Source organism: Schistocerca serialis, chromosome 1 (genome assembly GCF_023864345.2).
Source record: "Schistocerca serialis cubense isolate TAMUIC-IGC-003099 chromosome 1, iqSchSeri2.2, whole genome shotgun sequence".
Classification (NCBI taxonomy): Eukaryota; Metazoa; Arthropoda; class Insecta; order Orthoptera; family Acrididae; genus Schistocerca; species Schistocerca serialis.
Window position 1 is genome coordinate 498,946,980 of NC_064638.1, and position 22,650 is coordinate 498,969,629.

Consider the following 22,650-nt stretch of genomic DNA (forward strand, 5'->3'; position numbering starts at 1 on the left):
GTGACAGTTTAGTATCATAATCACTACACCACGGAGCTACTCAGCTTCTTCTGCGACATTGATCCTTCCTTAAGTGAACAGCGTCTTGGTGTTACGTCCTCCTAGTCCGGGAATGAGTCATTGTTCCCGCATACTCCGACTCCTGATGACCGATTCTCGTCCTGGTGGTGATCTTTTTAGAACTTCTTTTGCCGCTACACTTTTTGTCACCTTTCCGCTTGTTGCCTGTCATTGGAGCTTCGAATTTACCATGGGTTGCAGGATCCTTATAGGGCTTCATTCAAAGGACGTGGACCGTATCTCTGATCTTTCATCGTCTTGTGTCAGGGTCGAAATCTTCAACTTCATAAGTAATATCAGACAACTGTCTTACAAACTTATAAGGTCCAAAGTAGTGCCTGAGGAGGTTCTCAGAGAGACCAACCTTCCGAACAGGAGTGAAGATCCAGATGAGGTCACCAGGCTGGTAGACAACAGGGCAGTGGCTCGAGTCATACCTTCAGTGATCGTTTTCTTGAGCCTGCAGCGTGTAGAGTTGAGCTAACAGCCGAGCTTCCTCAGCTCTGGTTAACACTGGCTGATGTTGTTGTCCACGTCATCAGGATGTAACGGAAACACAGTGTCCATCGTTGTCGTCGCCTCACGCCCATGCACCAGGAAAAATGGTGTAAATCCTGGGGTGTCTTGTCTGGTGGTGTTGTACGCAAACATCGTGAAAGGTAGCACCTCATCCCAGTTGCTCTGCTCATCATTGACGAACAGTGATAGCATGTTGGCCAAGATCTTATTAAGGCGTTCAGTAAGCCCGTTGGTTTGCTGATGGTAGGCAGTCGTCATGTGATGAGTAATGTTGCTCCGACGGTTTCTCTCTGTCACAGGATTCGATTGAGAAACTTTCCCTTGATGCGTAATTAATGACCTGGCGGCAGCGCGTTTTAATACAATGTCTTCCATGATGAATTTGGCTACCTCGGATGCTTCGGCTGTTTTTACGGCTTTTGTAATGGCATAGTGTGTCAGATAATCAGTGCAAACAATAATCTATCTATTGCCACTAGCAGACGTTGGAAATCGCCCAAGGAGGTCAATCCCAACATGCTGGAAAGGCGCTTCAGCTGGTGGAATTGGTATGAGTTGGCCAGGTGGTTTCTGAGAAACTGCCTTTCTCCTCTGGCACTCTCGACAGTGCGGCACACAGTGACAGACACTCCTAAATAAACCTGGCCAGAAAAATCTCTTGCAGATTCTATCATAGATCTTAATAAATCCTAAATGTCTGGCCTCAGGTGTGTCATGGAATTTCCTAAGCGCATGCGTTTAGGAATCACTGGTAGCCACCTCTTTCCAAACGGATCAAAGTTTTTCTTGCAAAGTAATCCATTAACTACCTTAAATTGTCCTCTCACATCCTCTGACCGATTTAAGGCAAGCATAATTTGATATATATGGTGTCCTCCCTCTGCTCAGCAGAGACACCCTGGAGCGCAGTGAGACAGTCACTATCTTCATCAAAGTCTTGATGGTCTTGCACAAGGTTTCTTGAATGAAAGTCGGCATCTTTGCGTTTTCTTCCATTTTTGTACAGTATGGTAATGTCAGACTCTTGAAGATGTAGTGCCCACCTGGCGAATCATCCTGTTAGATCCTTAAGACCTGTCGACCAAAAAAGCGAATGATGGTCTGTAACAACTGTAAATGGCCTTTCATAGAGATACTGTCGAAATCTGCACATGGCCCAGATCACAGCAAGACATTCTCTTTCTGTATTTGAGTAGTTTCTCTCGGCTTTTGTAAGTGTCCTAGAAGCATAGGCTAATAACCTTCTCTTTTCCATCGGAAATTTGCACCAAAACAGCACTGATCCCATACCCCCTGGCATCTGTATGTAGTTCTGTAGGTGCTCTCTCATCATACAGACCAAGTACAGGGTCAGTCGTCAGAGCTTTTTGCAACACATCAAACAAATCTAGTTGAGCACCACCCCAGATAAATTTTGCATCAGCTTTTAACAACTCTCGGAGTGGCCTGGCTTGGATACAAAAGTCTTTGATAAAACGACGGTAATAAGAACATAATCCGAGGAAGCTTCTCACATCTCTAATACTTTTAGGAATAGGAAATTCCGTTATAGATCTCACCTTTTCTGGGTCTGTCCTCACACCATCGTCAACCAGGTGTCAAAGAATTTTGATTTATTTTGCTCCAAAGAGACACTTTCTTGGATTAAGTTTCAGTCCACCTTGTTGGAGACACTTAAGAACGGCCCTCAGTCTCTTTATGTGTTCATCAAATGTCTCTGAGAACACTATAGAGTCATCTAAATAACAAAGACACATCGTCCACTTCAGGTGCCTTAGAAGATTATCCATCAAAAGTTGATGGCGCATTACACAAACCAAACGGCATTACCTTAAACTCATACAGGCCCTCAGGAGTGATGAATGCAGTTTTCTCATGATAAGCCTCATCTACTTCGATTTGCCAGTATCCCGAGTACATGTCCACGGTTGAGAAAAACTTAGCCCCCTTCTGACAATCTAGTGAATTGTCAATTTGTCGAAGAGGGTAAACGTCCTTTTTAGTTATCTTATTAAGCTTCCTGTAATCAACACAAAAGCACCAACTGCCATCCTTCTTCCTGATGAGGAGCACTGGTGACGAGCATGGGCTCTGCGAAGGCCGAATGATGTCATTCTTCATCATTTTCTCTACCTCATAACGAATTATTCAATGTTCCGTTGCTGACACAGTATGCTCTCTGGCTTATTGGTTGATGGTCTCCAGTGCTAATCTGGTGCTTCACCATCGATTTGTCTAATTTGCTCTTCACCTGTGGATTCAAACATTCAGAGAACTCTTGAAGAATGGCAAGTAGCTTCTTCTGTTGTTCCTTAGTGATATCTGATGATAGTCAAGCTAGAAGATATTGTCTCATAGTGATAGCACTAATTTCACCCACAGACTTGGCACAAGAGGTTTCTATGACACTCAGCTGTTGTTCAATTAACGGCTCAGCGTTTGCTATGCACATGAATCTTGGAAGGATCTACGGTTCTCAGCGAAAGTTAACTATCCACAATTGACCAAGTCTGTTCTTAAATGAGACGGCAGAGTCTGGGATGACAAAGTTATTCTTCAGTGGTATGCTCCTCTTGCATTCCACTACAAGATCCATGGGTTGATGCATGGCATGACACGTGACAGTTACCTTTTTAGCGCCGACTGTAGGAATGATCACTTCATCCAGCACACACAGTCTCCACACACTTGGATGCGCATCTTCCTGTCCACAGTATCTCAACTCGTCTAGCATAATCTTCGAGCGACCACAATCTATAATTGCCTGAGAAGCTTTCAAAAAGTCCCATCCAAGAATGATGTCATGACCACACTCTTGTAAGACGATGAATTCTAAGGGCTGTGTATGGCCACTTATACCCACACGAATGGTACATCTTCCTGTAGGTTTTACATATTTGCCATCAGCCACCTTCAGCAGAGATGTTTTGCTGTCGACAGATATGGTTTTCTGCAACTGGCGACGGTACTTCTCCGAAATGACAATATGATGCTCCAGAGTCCACAAGAGCTTGGGCTGGTCAGCCATCCATGAGGATATCAACATAGTTTCCTATTGTTTTTGTAGTGATCGACGGGCGGAGGTGGCCTCACTGCCAAGGAAGGTCGCACCCTTTAGTTTTCCAGGTTGCAACGGCTAGGTGATCGGCTGGAGCTTCTAAACAGTGATGGAGACCTTGATTGGGATGTTGGGCAGCATCGTCTCCACCGGCTAGCTTGCGGCGATGGTGACCTACGTCACCCTTCATCCACATCATCTTGTTCATCTTCACCGTCCCAGAGTTGGCATCGGCTAAGATCGGTCTGCTGCCTTCTGGTGTGGGCATCATAAAATATCTACCACCTTTCTTGACAATAGTGCACCACATGTCCCTGTCGTCCACAGTGAAAACATACTGGTTGGTTATCCTGGGTCCTTCAGACATCAGTCTTCCTTGGTGTCCAAACAAGTTCCTCATGTGCCATTGTAGGAATGTAACTTCGCCTGGGTCTCGTCTTTTTCACCGTTTTAAAGGGAAGTGAAGGACGAAAGATTGGGTTCAATGTCTGTCCTGCTTCCTCCCTTATGACTTTTTGAAGCATCTCAGTTTTTTGCTTGCTGTGCAATCCAAGTGCCTTCTGAACTTCCTCTCTCACTATCTGACAAAGAACACTTGTGAAATCAGTTGCTTTCTTCATCACAGACATTGATATGACATTTGGAAGCCATTCAAACTTCTTGTGTGTAATTCCTTTTTGATGCATTGTCTCGATATACTGGCACCATTTTATGAAGTCATCTGCTGTCGAAACCTCCTACAGGAGTAGGGCTTGATACATGTCCTCAGCAACACCCTTCATGAGATGTGCAACCGTATCTTCCTTCTTCATTCTAGGATCCACTATTTTACACAGTTCCAAGACGTCTTGAATGTAGAATGCTGTAATCTCTCCTGGACACTGTGTCCTGCACTCTAATTTATCTTCAGCCGTGCACTTCTGTCTTTGTGTGTCACCGAAATACTTGCGCAGTTCCGCCTGGAATACTTCCCAGCTTGTGACCTCCTTCTTGTTGTTCTCATACCATTGCTTGCCAGTGCTCTCCAAGTAGAGAAATACGTTAGCCAAACACATGGTGTCATCCCATTTGTTAAATTTGGCTATACGCTTATATACCTTCAGCCACTTGTTTGGATCTTGGCCATCGTCACCAGAGAACCCGGAAGGATGTCTCATGTGGTAGCACAGAGTTGCTGTCATCATAACGTCTTCTTCTTCTGTCTCCGGTAGATTGCAATCTGCTGAATATGGCCCGAACTTGGGTTTCTCGCAACATAAACGGCGGCTCTGTCATGGCCTGACAGGAGCCACTGTGTCGTCGATAATGTGCACTGTCACACGTTCCAATACCCAGCATCTCCACCAGAATAATGTCACATAGAAGAAGGTGTAATTAGATGAATGACGAACACTAACTTCACTTAACAAAGATTTATTCAGCACTTGCACGTACAAGAGCGCGGAACAAACTGCCTCTGGTCAGAACACAGTATATATACAGCTACAGAACATTCCAGTACAATGATTCTTGACATTTGTGGATACTTCTAGAATGTACTCAAACTGAATATACAAATTAAAATTGTACAGTCCAGGTGAGTTTTGAACTCACCACACTCCATGCAACAGTTTAGTATCATAACCACTACACCACGGTGCTACTCAGCTTCTTCTGTAACAATATATTCTGTACTCATTAGACCGTTCATTCCATTCAGCAGATTGTGTAATTCTTCTTTATTTTCACCCAGAATAGCAAATCCTTTCACCTAGAATTTTAATTCCACTCCTGAGCATTCCTTTAATTTCCATCATTGCTTCTTTGATGTACGGACTGAACAGTAGGGGCGAAAGACTACACCACTGTCTTATACCCTTTTTAACCCAAGCATTTGATTCTTGGTCATCCATTCTTATTAGTTCCTCTTGGTTCTTGTGCATATTCTATATTACTCATCTCTCCCTACAGCTTACTACTATTTTTCTCAGAATTTCGAGCTTCTTACACCATTTTACATTGTCGAACGCTTTTCAGGCTCTATTAATCCCTATGAATGTGTCGATTTTTCTTTAGTCTTGCTTCCATTATCAGCCACAATGTTTGCCTTTACCTATCCTAAATTTGGAAAATATTTCAAGTAGATTTCCCGACCATGTTATAGTTCTGGATGGAGATTTTAATTTTCCGGATATAGACTGGGAGACTCAAACGTTTATAATGGGTGGCAGGGACAAAGAATCCAGTGAAAGTATTTTAAGTGCATTATCTGAAAACTACCTTGAGCAGCTAAACAGAGAACCGACTCGTGGCGATAACATATTAGACCTTCTGGTGACAAACAGATCCGAACTATTTGAAACAGTTAACACAGAACAGGGAATCAGTGATCATAAAGCGGTTACTGCATCGATGATTTCAGCCGTAAATAGAAATATTCAAAAGGTAGGAAGATTTTTCTGTTTAGCAAAAGTGACTTAAAAGCAGATTTCAGAGTACTTGACGGCTCAACACAAAAGTTTTGTCTCAAGTACAGATAGTGTTGAGGATCAGTGGACAAAGTTCAAAACCATCATACAATATGCATTAGATGAGTATGTGCCAAGCAAGATCATGAGACATGGAAAAGAGCCACCGTGGTACAACAACCAAGTTAGGTTCAAAATGGTTCAAATGGCTCTGAGCACTATGGGACTTAACATCTGTGGTCATCAGTCCCCTAGAACTTAGAACTACTTAAACCTAACTAACCTAAGGACGTCACACACATCCATGCCCGAGGCAGGATTCGAACCTGCGACCATAGCAGTCACGCGGTTCCGGACTGCGCGCCTAGAACCGCTAGACCACCGTGGCCAGCCCCGAGTTAGGAAACTGCTGTGGATGCAAAGGGAACTTCACAGCAAACATAAACATAGCCAAAGCCTTGCAGACAAACAAAAATTACGCGAAGCAAAATGTAGTGTAAGGAGGGCTATGCGAGAGGCATTCAATGAATTCGAAAGTAAAGTTCTATGTACTGACTTGGCAGAAAATCCTAAGAAATTTTGGTCTTATGTCAAAGCGGTAGGTGGATCAAAACAAGATGTCCAGACACTCTGTGACCAAAATGGTACTGAAACACAGGATGACAGAGTAAAGGCCAAAATACTAAATGTCTTTTTCCAAAGCTGTTTCACAGAGGAAGATTGCACTGTAGTTCCTTCTCTAGATTGTCGCACAGATGACAAAATGGTAGATATCGAAATAGATGACACAGGGATATAAAAACAATTAAAATTGCTCAAAAGAGGAAAGGCCGCTGGACCTGATGGGTTACCAGTCCGATTTTACACAGAGTACACGAAGTAACTTGCCCCCCTTCTTGCAGCAGTGTCCTGTAGGTCTCTAGAAGAGCGTAGCATTCCAATGGATTGGAAAAGGACACAGGTCATCCCCGTTTTCAAGAAGGGACGTTGAACAGATGTGCAGAGCTATAGACCTATATCTCTAATGTCGATCAGTTGTAGAATTTTGGAACACGTATTATGTTCGAGTATAATGACTTTTCTGGAGACTAGAAATCTACTCTGTAGGAATCAGCACGGGTTTTGAAAAAGACGATCGTGTGAAACCCAACTCGCGCTATTTGTCCACAAGACTTAGAGGGCCATAGACGCGGGTTCCCAGGTAGATGCCGTGTTTCTTGACTTATGCAAGGCGTTCGATACAGTTCCCCACAGTCGTTTAATGAACAAAGTAAGAGCATATGGACTATCAGACCAATTTTGTGATTGGATTGAAGAGTTCCTAGATAACAGAATGCAGCATGTCATTCTCAATGGAGAGAAGTCTTCCGAAATAAGAGTGATTTCAGGTGTGCTGCAGGGGAGTGTCGTAAGACTATTGCTATTCACAATATACATAAATGACCTTGTGGATAACATTGGAAGTTCACTGAGGCTTTTTGCAGATGATGCTGTGGTATATCAAGAGGTTGTAACAATGGAAAATTGTACTGAAATGCAGGAGGATCTGCAACAAATTGACACATGGTGCAGGGAATGGCAATTGAATCTCAATGTAGACAAGTGTAATGTGCTGCGAATACGTAAAAAGAAAGATCTTTTATCATTTAGCAACAATATAGCAGGTCAGCAACTGGAAGCAGTTAATTCCATAAATTATCTGGGAGTAGACATTAGGAGTGATCTAAAATGGAATGACCATATAAAATTAATTGTCGGTAAAGCAGATGGCAGACTGAGATTTATTGTAAGAATCCTAAGGAAATGCAGTCCGAAAACAAAGGAAGTAGGTTACAGAACAGTTGTTCGTCCACTGCTTGAATACTGCTCACCGCTGTGGGATCCGTACCAGATAAGGTTTGATAAAAGAGATAGAGAAGATCCAATGAAGAGCAGTGCACTTCGTTACATGATCATTTTAGTAATCGTGAAAACGTTACGGACATGATAGATAAACTCCAGAGGAAGACTCTCCAGGAGAGACACTCAGTAGCTCAGTATGGGCTTTTGTTGAAGTTTCGAGAACATACCTTCACCGAGGAGTCAACCAGTACCGTATTTACTCGAATCTAAGCCGCACTTTTTTTCCGGTTTCTGTAATCCAAAAAACCGTCTGCGGCTTAGAATCGAGTGCAAAGCAAGCGGAAGTTCTGAAAAATGTTGGTAGGTGCCGCCACAACTAACTTCTGCCGTCGAATATATGTAGCGCTACACAAGCATGCTTTGTGGGCACCAAAACCTTTTTTTTTTCTCCGCCCCGAGTTTCGACCACTGCATTTTCATACATTATCCAACGAAGTAAATACAAATTCCGTATTGTTCATCTTCGAATGTAGCAGAATTTCAATGTACTACGAAAATCCGACTGGCAAGACTGTTAGGGGTGTTTGTCAATATGGCCAACTCTATGTTCCGAGTTTTTTCCTGCCTGTGAGAAGAGATGGTTGCTAATAGGAACCTGATGACATGTGAATCACATGCAGTATTCTCTTCACCATAAGAATAATACGAATATAAACATTTTGCCATGTATTCTTTCGTGTTTGCTGCTATCTCATTTAAATCCTGTCTGCCTAATAAACTATGAAACTAGAGTGAGACAACAGCAAACGCGGAAGAATATACATATCGTGTCATGTTTATATTCGTATTATTCTTATGCCTAATAGTGATATAGTCAGAAATGAAGCACGGCAACTGACTAGATTTTAAATGTAAGATGACTAATTTCTGTGCAGAATTTGATGTACTAAAGAAGCGGCCGCAAAGATTTTCAAACGGAGAAAAAATTGCGCGTAACTCTCGTTCAGAACATGTTCTATCATACGCAGTCTATTATTTGGTTCTTGTTGATCATTATCAAAGAAAGCAGCAGTGTAAGTTACAACAAATAGCAGTCTCTTGCCATTGTTTCGCTAATGAGACGATTCCTCTTTTTTTTTTTTTTTAAGCGGCGGTAGTGCGCACAAAAGCAAGTCATGCCGCGAGCGGCGACAGGCCGTACACACGCACTATCAGAATGCAACAAACAATGCACGACACAGTAAAGTAATGCATTTTCAGCTTAGAGTGACGTAAACACCTATAACAAAAAAAACGGCACTTATCAGATCAAAGCAAAATAAGCAATCGATTCAAACCAGACGAAGCACGTGAAAAAGGAAGGGTACCCGTATAAATACGGAGGGAGCGCCTGACGCATAGCAATGGCTACCTGGTAAAGCTTAACTGCTAAGCTTACAACTCGAACCAAACTACTGTAGCTGTATCGTCTTTCATTCGACCTAAATTGTGTCTCATATTACAATGGACCAACTTTGTTTAGATTTGGAGGTGCGGCCTAAAACTTTTCTCTCCCCTTGAATCTCGAGTCTCAAATTTCGGGTGCGGCTTAGATTCGGGAAATATTTTTCTCCTTTATTTCAAGTCTCATTTTTCAGGTGCGGCTTAGATTCGAGTAAATACGGTATACTGCTCCCTCCAACGTATATCTCACAAAGAGACCACAAGGATAAAATCAGAGAGATTAGAGCCCACACAGAAGCATACCGACAATCTTTCTCTCCACGAACAATACGAGACTGGAATAGAAGGGAGAACCGATAGAGGTACCAAAGTACCCTCCGCCACACACCGTCAGGTGGCTTGTGGAGTATGGATTTAGATGTAGATGTAGAAGCCAAACTGATCGTCACTAACACACACTCAATTTTCTTTTCCATTCTTCTGTATATCATTCTTGTCAGCAACTTGAATCTATGAGCTGTTAAGCTAATTGTGTGACAATTCTCGGACTTGTCTACTCTTGGAGTCTTTGGCAATTGTGCGGATGATATTTTGAAGTCAGGTGGTATGTGACCAGACTCATACGTTCTACTCACCAACATGAATAGTCATTTTGTTGCCATTTCCCCCAATGATTTTAGGAATTCTGATGGAATGTTATCTATCCCTTTTGCCTTATCTGCTCTTAAGTCCTCGAAAGCTCTCTTAAATTCTGATTCTAATACTGGATCCCCTCTCTCTTCAAAATCGACTCCTGTTTCTTCTTCTATCACATCAGACAAATCTCCTCCTCATGGAAGCCTTCAATGTACTCTTTCCACCTATTCGCTCTCTTCTCTGCATTTAACAGTGGAATTCCCATTGCACTCTTCATGTTATTTCATTTCTCAGTGACTTGTATTTCTGTATTTCTGAATTTCTTTGAACATTTTTGTACTTTCTTCTTTCATCAATCAGCTGAAGTATTTCTTCTGTTAATCATGGTTTCTTCGCAGTTACCTCCTTTGTACCTATGTTTTTCTTCCGAACTTCTGTGACTGCCCCTTTTAGAGATGCCCATTCCTCTTCAACTGTACTGCCTATTGAGCTTTTCCTTATTGCAGTATCTATAGCCTTGGAGAACTTCAAGCGTATCTCATCATTCCTTAGTACTTCCGCATCCCACTGCTTTGCATATTGATTCTTCTTGACTAATCTATTAAACTTCATCCTACTCTTCATCACTACTACATTGTGATCTGAGTCTATATCTGCTCTACGGTACGCCTTGCAAACCAGTATCTGATTTCGGAATCTCTACCTGACCACGATGTAATCTAATTGAAATCTTAACGTATCACCCAGTCTTTTCCAAGTATACCTCCTCCTCTTGTGATTCTTGAACATAGTATTTGCTATTACTAGCTGAAATTTATTAAAGAGCTCAATTAGTCTTTCTCCTCTCTCACTCCTTGTCTCTAGCCCATATTCTCCTGTAACCTTTTCTTTTGCTCCTTCCCCTAAAGCTGTGCTCTAGTCCCCCAAGACTATTAGATTTTCATCTCCCTTTACGTACTGTATTATCCTTTCAATATCTTCATATACTTTCTCTATCTCTTCATCTTCAACTTGCAACGTTGGCACATATACCTGAACTATCACTGTTGGTGTTAGCTTGCTGTCGATTCTGATAAGAACAACCCTACCACTGAACTGTTCACAGTAACGTACTCTCTGCCCTACCTTCCTATTCCTAATTAATCCCACTCCTGTTACACCATTTTCTGCTGATGTTGATATTACCCTATACTCATCAGACCAGAAACCCTTGTCTTCTTTCCATTTCATTTTGCTGACCCTTACTATTTCTAGAGTGAGATTTTGCATTTCCCTTTTCAGATTTTCTAGCTTCCCTACCACGTTCAAACTTCTGACAATCCATGCCCTGGCTCACAGAACGTTATCCTTTCATCGGTTTTTCAATCTTTTTCTCATGGTCATCTCTCCCTTGGGAGTCCCCTCCCAGAGATCTGAATCTGGGACTATTCTGGAATCTTTTGCCAATGGTGAGATCATCATGACTCTTTTTCATTTACAGGCCACAGGCCCTGTGGATACATGTTTTGTGTCTTTAATGCAGTGGTTTCCACTGCCTTCTGCATCCTCATGCTGTTGATCATTGCTGATTCTTCCACCTTTAGGGGCAGTTTCCCACCCCAAGGACAAGAGAGTGCCCTGAACCTCTGGTCACTCTTCCCCTCCCCCCCCCCCCCCTTACTGAATAGGAAAACTGGACAAGAGAATGACACCAAAGTCATTGATGTAGAGGAGCAACAGCATCCAATTTCTTGGGCAAAAAGTGAAAATGCCCCAAAATATATGAAAAGTGGGAAGGCAGCAGAAGTAGATGAATTGATAGTGGATATGATTACGGTAGCTGGAATGCAAGGAAGACAATGGTTACATCGGATGCGAGGAATACAATGGAAACAGAACAAAGTGCCATATGATTGGAAAAAAGGAATTATAATTTGACTATTTAAAAAAGGAAGTAAAAAGTGCATCATCTACAGAGTAATCATGCTGCTATCACACTGAAGTAAGATAATTGCAAAGATCACAGAAAAAAGAATGAGGAAGATCCTAAATCATCAATTTGAGAAACAGCAGCATGGAATCAGAAGTGGTAGAGGAACGACAGACCTCATTTTTTTCCCTCTGCCAGTCAATGGAGAAGTATTGGGAAAAAGGAAAGGATCTGATAGCAGTGTTCTTGGAAGGAAAGGATCTGATAGCAGTGTTCTTGGATTTGAGAAAAAGCATATGTCAGTGAACCAAGACGTAAAAATATGGGAATTCTTGAGGAAACATAATGTCCCTGATTCATTAATTAAAAAAGTTCAGATACTGTATGAAGGTTGTGAAAGCAGTGTACAAGTAGGAGGTGGATGATCAAATCATGCTGAAAGTTCGTAAAAAATGGTTTAAGACAACGAGAGATGTTCAGCAAGGCAGTTCACTTACCCTGTTACTCATTGTTACACTTATGGACACAATCAGGAAGAAAGCTAAGGAAGTAAAAAATGAAGATCTCAACGCTACTGCTTTTGCTGATGACATCACCATGTGAGGTAAGGTGGGAAAAAGAGGTTCAAAGCAGATTTGATTACTAGAATAAATAATTTAAAGAATTTAAGCTGACAGAGTAAAAATAAGAAAGTGGCAATAAAGATGAGTAGGATATCCACATCTTGTAACATCATACTGGAAGGAAAGAAGGTTGCATGAGTGAAAGTTACAATTATCTGGATAGTGTCATATCAAATAATGCAAGTGACATACTAGAAGTTTCAAACAGAGTAGCAAAAGCATCTTGCTTCTTCCAGTAAGTACAAAACCTAATCTGGAACAATGGAGACCCCCTAAAAGCTGAACAGACAATGTATAAAACCTATCTCCTACCAGCCAATCATGGTATATAGTCTGGAGAGTCAAGAAATGAAGTTCCTTAGGTCAGCTCTACAAAAAACCAAGAGACACATAGCTAGGAACAAATGTGTAAGGAGACACCTACGAATGACCCTGACCATGGAGGAAAGAATGAGTGCTGGAAGATTGAATGGCTAGGTCATGTAAAGTGAATGCACCCTACTTGAACTCCACATAATCAGTATTTGGAGATGGAGGTACCAGGAAAAAGACCGACTGGACAGCCTAGAATGAGATGGGGGAGATCAGGTTAATGATGATCTCAAGAAGAGAGGAGTAACATGGGATACAGTGGAGAGAGAAAACCTATACCAGGGTAGAAGTCAACAGATGCATATAATTCACAAAGTTCTTGCCCAGCTTGCTGAAAATAAAATGTTTATGATGAATGTGACATACTGGAATATACTGAAGCAGGTCTCTGTATGTCTTATCTATATGACTCCAGACATGGAAGAACAATGTTTCTGTACTTATGGAATAACCAGGTAACATGAAAAATAACAATAATTATTGCTTCTCCATCTACCCAGTGTCAGGAATGATGTTATAAAAAGAAATGTATTAAAGATACATTCACAGTGAGTTAACATTAATAAAACATAACCTTCCAGCACAAATATATCACAACCAGCACTTTTTCCAGTCTTCATACACCCCTTTAAGTCAGCAGCTACAAAGCTGTTTAGGCATTGAACCATAGGCAATTCAGCTACCTATGTTGTCCCAAAATGATGTCCTTTCAGACTCATTTCAGTCCGAGGAACAAAACACAGTCAGGAGAAGCCGAATTAGAACTTGAAAGAAGTTAAGGCCAGTATCTTATAATTATAACACATTACTGTGTCAGAGCGCATTTTGTTCTGACAAAACTAGACCCTATAAATGAGATGACACAATTTCAGAGACAACTGGACTGAAGTGCTGAGAGAAAATTTGTACCAAGGAAGGGAGTCAAACCTGGGTTTCCTAAACCCTACTCACTGGACAGATGTGTAAGCCACTAATCCTTAGTCTATGTACAAAAAATCATACCTTTATGAGACCAGTAGTCTCTGAAACTGTGTCATTTCATTTGTGCGTAAGTACCTGCACATGTGTTTCAGGCTGTATCCCCCCATTTGCATTCGATGCTAAGGTGCTACTCCAGAACTTGGAGAACCTCAGCAATTATGTTCGCGTATACAGGAAATCTGAAGTAGACTGGGACAGCAGTGAGAATTCAGATTGGATTGAGGAGAAAGGTGGACCAGGGTAATCCATGCAGTTCTGTGAACTGCAGTGCCAAGTTGATTTAGTGGCTAATGCACCTGCCTAGTAAACATGAGACCCAGGTTTGATTCCCAGCCTTGGTAGAAATTTTCACTCATAACTTCAGTCTACATACATAACAACTAGACCCAACATACTTTTTCCTTTCTTTTTTCTTTCCTCCAATGTGTAGGGGGAATAAGCTATGAATGTATTACAAGAATCTATTTTTTTTCTTTTTTCTTTGATATGGAACAGTTAGGAACACGTATTATTGAAAGATGATGCTATTAGATAACTGGGTCACACTCTGTGAACAATGTGGTGAAACAGCACATACGTGCAATTAGTAATAACTATTTGCAGAGAGCAGCAGCAGAACAAGAGAGAATAAATCTGGAAAGCAGAGTATCCAATTTTACACATTCCTCAAGGAATTTTTTATGAAGGAGACATTATTGTTTCATTGCAAGAGAGCTGGAGTTTTTGAAATACAAATTTTGCAAAAGGTCTGAAAATGTGGTATAGAGATGTAAAGATAGATAGTATTTGTTGTATAATGTGAAAATTGTATCCTAGGTCTGTTTTATTTACTTACACATCAAAATTTTACTAAGTCATATTTCCAATTTGTAATAAATATTAAATAATATGCAAACAATGCAAAGTCCAGGCTGGAACAACAATAATATTATGAAAAGGATAGATTTCTATTCACCATATAGAGGAGATGCTGAGTTGCAGACATGCACAACAAAATGATTGCTATACCTTTAAGCTTTCAGCCAAAAGGTCTTCTTATGAAATAGAAAACACATACACACAACAACTGTGACTGGGGACACATGAGTGGAGCAGAGTTGCATGTGCACACTCTACTTTGCAAGAGGGCCTTTTGGCTGGAACCTTAAATGTATAGCAGTCTTTTCACTGTGCCTGTCTGTGGCTAAGCTTCGCCTCTATACGGGGAGAAGCTATCTGTATTTTTCATAATATTGTTGTCAAACGATATACATTCATTTTTGTTTTAAGGTAGGTGCATTTAGTAATTAATGTTCCAAGTAAATTAAAAATTTATACTTTTTTAAACTATGTCTTGAAACTGAAAATTTTCAACCAATGCACCTTAGGTCCAATGAAAAAACTTAAGTATAGCTGAACAACAGTTCCTCGAAATACGACATCTTGCTGATGTAGAACAGATGGACTATAAATAAAATAAGGTCACATTGCACCCTTGTGACAGGAAATTTGACGAAATTTCCAGTGCAGTTGTGATTTCAAATGTCATATGTTCAACTGTAGCTGCAAGAGTCCTGAGTTCAGAGAAACTCAATAAGTAAATGTAAACTCTGTCCACAGGTCCTGGTGGGCCCATCAGTACCGACTGACCATCCATGTCATCCTCCACCAATGGCATCACTGGATGCATTATTGAGGGGTGTGGGGTCAGCACACCAACCTTCCAGCTGTTGTCAGTTTTCATTATTTGGAGCCACCATTACTCAGTCAAGTAGCTCCTCAATTGGCATCACAGGGCTAAGTGCACCCCATTCCAGTCCTCCCACCAGAAAAAAGTCCGCAGCAGTACCAGGAATCAATCCCAAGTCCTCCACATGGCAGTCACTCACTATGACCACTCAGTAATGGAGGCGGATGAAACTTGGTGAAAATGGCTCCCAATTATTTTAACACTGTTTACAGTACCTCTAATGGCCTGGCAGACTACATAACAGATAGAATTGTTACAAATTAATCATGATTTCTGCACAAACATAACTGGGCTCTACAGCTGAAATTATTCTTCTGCTGGACAGTGGTGCAACTCATCATGTGTGTTAAACTTACAGCATGGATTATTGAAGCTGAAGCTGAAGCAACATCAAAATAACACTGAAGACAAAAATTTTCTTTCACCCCTGAAGCTAATTGGACACTATCTGTAAGGTTATACTTATTGCAAATGGCACCAGCTGAGCTTCCTACTTGTGTATACACATTCAGTGAGATTATTAATTCAAGTGATGTTTCCACATTCCTCTATAAAGACAAACCTCCAGTGCTGCAATGGAACGTATTCGGAAAGCTGCAATGTGCATTCCAAGCCAATTCAAGTAAGCCATCCAACAACCAAACTGTATCACAATATGCACTGTGATTCTGAAAGAAGAAGAAGAAGAACAAGAAGAAGAAAAGAAGAAGGTCTCAGGTGGTACAGTACTGTGCACTGTCCTACTTGGCTATTTTAAGTGACAAGATCTTTCTCCTCATCCTGCAGTAAGATTGAAATACCTGCACTTAGCTGTTTCAAATAAATCATTCTCCCCTGGGTTTATCTGGATAGCTTTATCTACAGTTTCAATATTTGTATCAGTGTATACTAAACAATAACCATAGATTTTCAGAATGTCTGGTTCTAATAAAAGTTACTTTATGATCAGAATGAACTTACAAGGTCCTCTCCACTCGATTCAGAAAATGTGCGACTCTTTACAAGAGGTGGCTGCCATTTCTTATTCACAGCTGGGACTGAAGATACATTGTCTGAATTATAATCATCTGAGTCACCCACTTTCAGTTCTTCTTGGTCCACATCTGAGCTTCCATGACTGTGATTCCTCTCATCTAACTTTATTTCCAGAAGAAGTGAAGTGTCACTAGCTTCTGTCACTTCAGCCTGCAGATAGCTCTCAGGTTCTTGATGGCAAGCATTTTTCTGCAACACAGGAAACAATAAAATTTTTGAAAGATTTGGTAAACACATATATCGGTTCTCAGACACAGAAAACGAAATAAATTGTGCAAATACTACTACTACTACTACTACTACTACTACTATTACTATTTCAACACAAATCTGTAATCCACACACAGCAAAAGATTTACCAAACCTTTACCTACAACCATTGTTCTTAAAATTTAACTAGGCTTAAGATTCTCTGGTAAACAATATCCTTCACAAAATGATTCTCCAATTTTCACAGTGTCACGCTATATACAATATATTGTGGCAAAAGTCCTAAATAGAAATAATAATGTGGTTTAGTAAAATGAAATTTCATCAGTTAACTAGCTTCTACTACAAATTCATTACAGTGTTGATGACATTCTCAGTTGTTCTACACTAACATAAACTTTGAATGTTAGAGTACATGCCGATTTCACAATAATGGAGTGCCACATATGTTACCAATATTGCAGTGACAATCTCCAACGTCACTAACACATCAACCTAATGTATCATTTACCAATTTATGGGAATATCACTAAACCTATAACAGAAAGCCTTGGTAAACATTAAACTTCCCCAAGGTTCTTATTTACTTTAACCATGAAAGGTATTCAGACTTATTAGGAATATTTCTTTTCAGGAACTGAATGGTGAACTCAGAAACACAAGAATTTTTTAAAGCCTTTGATAGACCTGGAAATCAAAGCAAATTTGAATATCAGAAAGGGTACGTAGTACATACATGAACTGGTTGTTTGCCAAGCTATATTCTCAAGGTACACTACAGTTCTTCATTTGAGAGAGCCCAGTGTTGCAGCCACTGGGAACAAAAATCAATTCAGCTGCATATAAAGAGACATCACAGAGGATACTCAGGAGCATTAAAAACCAAATACAGATGTTTTCGTTAAGTGTCGGTCTGTTTTACAACACTTCTGGATTGCATGCCAACGTTACAACAAAACAACTTCAACTATTCAAATGGAATGTGGTCGAACACCTTCCCTACATTACAGATGTGGCAACATCTTTTGGACGTAAAAAAGGGGCTGAACAGGTAGGATTACACTTGTTGTGTCTCCTTCAGCCTGATGCCTGAACTGATGCAGCTCCATGCACTAGTATGTACTTCATGGAGTGACTTGCATGCCTCAGTGACACAGATAGCCACAGCATAGGTGCAATCACAACAGAGAAGTATCTGTTGGGGGGGGGGGGGGGGGGGCAGGCAAATGTGTGATTCCTGAAGAGGGGCAGCAGCCTTTCCTGAGGGCGTGCAGCTCCAATGTATGATTAAATGATGGTGGCATCCTCTTGGGTAAAATATTCCACAGGTAAAGTAGTCCCCCATACGAATCTCTGGGTGGGAAGTACTCACAAGGGAAACTCCCCATCACTTCCCCTCAAATTTAGTGGTAAGAGAGCCCAGTGGACTGCCCATCAAAAACTGAACACAGATCAAGCATGAAAACAGGAGGAAGGTGTACTGAACTGTGAAAAAAGAGCAAAACAGAAATGTGGAAAAAAAATCAAAATAGAAACAAGTAAAAAACTGAATGAAGAAGAAAAGTGATGAAATCGTGGATAAGGGAGCACAGTGCTGGACTGTAAAGCAAACAAGCCATGTTCAAAGCTCCCCTGTGCCCTTTTTTATTTTTATTTTTATTTTATTTTATCTTTATTTATTTATTTATTTATTTATTTTTTTTTTCACTGTACGGTGTATTCAAATATGAGTCTGTGTTGCCATGTAACGTCCATTTGCAACAGGGAGGCGAAAGGAAGTGACCTACAATGAAAGCTAATTCCGCACAGCTACTCTATTATAAGCCAAAAGGAAGTGGCTTTCGAATTGGAAATGGGAACATTTAATGACAACGCAACAAGTCAACCGAATCGTCCACTGGAAAAGATGTCTGCTGTGTCATTGATGACATTAGTGACAATATTTGTGTCACATGATAGGAATCTCTTATAGATGCAACTAACTAGTGTGCCTGGTGAGTGAGATATGCCTCCTTGCCCAATATAGGTGTTTGTTTGAATGTGAATGTGATCACGCCCAACGAAATGATGAAAACATAGCTTGTCACATAAGCTGCAACAAATGAACACAACAGTTTCACAATCACACAGTTTCTCTGTGGAATGTTAGCTCCCTTAATTAGGCAGGTAGGTTAGAAAATTTAAAAAGGGAAATGGATAGGTTGAAGTTAGATGTAGTGGTAATTAGTGAAGTTTGGTGGCAGGAGGAACAGGACTTCTGGTCACGTAAATACAGGGTTAGATACAAAATCAAACGGAGGTAATGCAGGAGTGGATTTAATAGTTAATAAGAAAATAGGAATGTAGGTAAGCCACTGTTAACACCATATGGGTGCATTACCATAGCCAAGATAGGCACAAAGTCCCTACCTACGACAGTAGTACAAGTTTATATGTCACCTAGCTCTACAGATGATAAAGAGATTGAAGAAACATACGATGAGATAAAAGAAATTATTCAGATAGTTAAGGGAGACCAAAATTTAATTGTGATGGGTGACTGGAAGGAAAAATAGTAGGTGAATTTGGACTGAGGGAAAATAATGAAAGAGGAAGCCACCTGGCAAAATTTTTCACAGAGCCTAATTTAATAATCAAACATTTGGTTTAAGAACCATGAAACTAGGCTTTACACATGGAAGACACCTGGATTGCTTATATGATGGTAAGACAGAGACTACTGAACCAGTTTTTAAACTGCAAGACATTTCCAGGGGCAGATGTGGATCCTGATCACAATTTATTGGTTATGAACTGTGGATTAAAACATGAAATTGCAAAAAGACAGGAAGTTAGGGACATGGGACTGGATAAGTTGTAAGAACCAGGGACTGTTGAGAGTTTCAGAGGGAACATTAGGCAACAGTTGACTAAAAAATGGGAAAGGAAGACAGCAGAATATGAATGGGTAGCTGTAAGAGATAAAATAGTGAAAACAGCAGAGGATCAAATAGGTAAAAAGGCAAGGCCTAGTAGGACACCTTGGATAACACAAGAGGTATTGAATTTAATTGATGAAAGGAGAAGATATAAAAAAATGCAGCAAATAAAGCAGGTGAAACGAAATATAAATGTCTAAAAAAAGAGACAGAGAGAAAGTGCAAAAAGGCTAAGCAGGAATGGCTAGAGGACAAATTTAAGGATTGAAAAGCATATTTTACTAGGGGAAAGGTAGATACTGCCTACAGGAAAATTAAAGAAGCTTTGGAGAAAAGAGAACCAGATTTATGAATATCAAGTGCTCAGATGGAAAACCAGTACTAAGCAAAGACTGGAAAGCTGGACAGTGGAAGGAGTACATAGAGGGTATATACAAGGGAAATGAACTTCCAGGCAATATTATAATAACACAACAGGATGTAGATGAAGATGGGATGGGAGGTGTGATACTGTGTGAAGAATTTACCCGGGTAGTGAAAGACTTCAGTCAAAATGAGGCCCTGGAAATGGACGACATTCCGTCAGAACTATTGATGACCTTGGGTGAGCCAACCATGACGAAACACTTCAGTCTGGTGTGCAAGATTTACGAGGCAAGAGAAATAACCTCAGACATCAAAAATAATGCAATGATGCCAATTCCAAAGAAAGCAATTGCCAATAAGGGTAAAAATTACCGAACTATCACTTTAGTAAGTCATGGCTGCAAAATACAAACTTGAATTCTTTACAGAAGAATGTAAAAACTGGCAGTAAGAAGCCAACCTCAGGGAAGATCATTTGGATTTTGGAGAAATGTAGGAACATGCAAGACAATACTGCCCCTATGGCTTATCTCAGAAGATGGGTTAAGGAAAGACATACAATTATAGCATTTGTAGACTTAGTGAAAGCTTTCAAGAATGTTGACCAGAATACCTCTTTGAAATTCTAAAGATAGCAGGGGTAAAATACAGGGAGCGAAAGGCTATTTACAACTTGTATAGAAACCAGATGACAGTTATAAGAGTCAACGGGCATGAAAGGGAAGCAGTGGTTGAGAAGGGAGTGAGGCAAGGTTGTAGCCTATTCCCAATGTTATTCGATCTGTGCACTGAGCAAGCAGTAATAAAGAAAAAAAAAGAAAAATTTGCAGTAAGAATAAAGTTCAGGGAGAAGAAATAAAAACCCTGATGTTTGTCGATAACATTGTAGTTTTCTCACAGACATCAAAGGGCTTAGAAGAACAGCTGAACGCACTCAACAGTGTTTTGAAAGGAGGGTATAAGATAAACATCAACAAAACCAAAATGAGGATTATGAAGTGTAGTCAAATTAAAGCAGGTTATGCTGATGGAATTAAATTAGGTAATGATAGACTTAAAAGTAATAGATAAGGTTTCTAATTTGGGCAGCAGAATAACTGATGATAGCTGAAGTAGAGGGGATATAAAATGTAGACTGGCAGTGGCAAGAAAAGCGTTTCTGAAGAAAAGAAATCTGTTAACATCGAATATAAATTTAAGTGTTAAGAACTCTTTGCTTAAAGCATTTGTAAGGAGTGTAGCCATAACTGGAAGTGAAGAAGCGATGTATCAAAGCGAAACATGAACAAAAGTTAGACATGAAGATAATAGAAGCTTTATAAATGTGTTACAGAAGAATGCTGGAGATTAGATAGGTAGATCACATAATTAATGAAGAGATACCGAACAGAACTGGGAGAAAAGAAATATGTGGCACAACCTGACTAGAATAATGGATTGGTTGACATTCTGGGACATCAAGGGATCACCAATTTAGTACTGAAGGAAGTGTGGGATTGGGGGAGAGGAGAGTGGAATAATAGAGGGAGACCAAGAAATTAATACAGTAATCAGATTCAGAAGAATGTAGGTTGCAATAGTTACTGGAGACGAAGAGGCTTGCTCATGACAGAATAGCATGGAAAGCTGCATTCAACAAGTTTTTGCACTGAAGACAACAACGATGACGCCGACGACAACGACAATGACAAACTCTTCAATAGTTACACAATCAATGCATCTAACACTCTGGGTTAGTTTTTTGCACGTCCTGTGGATCATATTCACAACAACTATGTAATGTAATGCAATGTATTGCGAATACATAGAAAGAAGGATCCTTTATTGTATGATTATATGATAGCGGAACAAACACTGGTAGCAGTTACTTCTGTAAAATATCTGGGCGTATGCGTGCGGAACGATTTGAAGTGGAATGATCATATAAAATTAATTGTTGGTAAGGCAGGTACCAGGTTGAGAATCATTGGGAGAGTCCTTAGAAAATGTAGTCCATCAACAAAGGAAGTGGCTTACAAAACACTTGTTCGACCTATACTTGCGTATTGCTCATCAGTGTGGGATGTGGGATCCGTACCAGATCGTGTTGACGGAGGAGTTGGAGAAGATCCAAAGAAGAGCGGCGCGTTTCGTCACAGGGTTATTTGGTAACCGTGATAGCGTTACGGAGATGTTTAGCAAACTCAAGTGGCAGACTCTGCAAGAGAGGTGCTCTGCATCGCGGTGTAGCTTGCTGTCCAGGTTTCGAGAGGGAGCGTTTCTGGATGAGGTATCGAATATATTTCTTCCCCCTACTTATAACTCCCGAGGAGATTACGAATGTAAAATTAGAGAGATTCAAGCGTGCACGGAGGCTTTCCGACAGTTATTCTTCCCGCGAACCATACACGACTGGAACAGAAAAGGGAGGTAATGACTGTGGCACGTAAAGTTCCCTCCGCCACACCCCGTTGGGTGGCTTGCAGAGTATAAATGTAGATGTAGATGAATTATGACAGGGAA

At 40.5% G+C, this 22,650-nt stretch overlaps 1 protein-coding gene across 1 annotated transcript in view; it reads right to left on the bottom strand.

Annotated features, from left to right (window-relative positions):
• The window catches only part of LOC126473994 (protein kintoun), a 103,252-nt gene that overhangs the window by 46,202 nt on the left and 34,400 nt on the right, over nt 1-22,650 (bottom strand). The window contains exon 2 of the mRNA XM_050101386.1: nt 16,580-16,843. Coding sequence (XP_049957343.1) covers nt 16,580-16,843 — 264 coding nt within the window. The remainder of the gene's footprint in view (nt 1-16,579; nt 16,844-22,650) is intronic.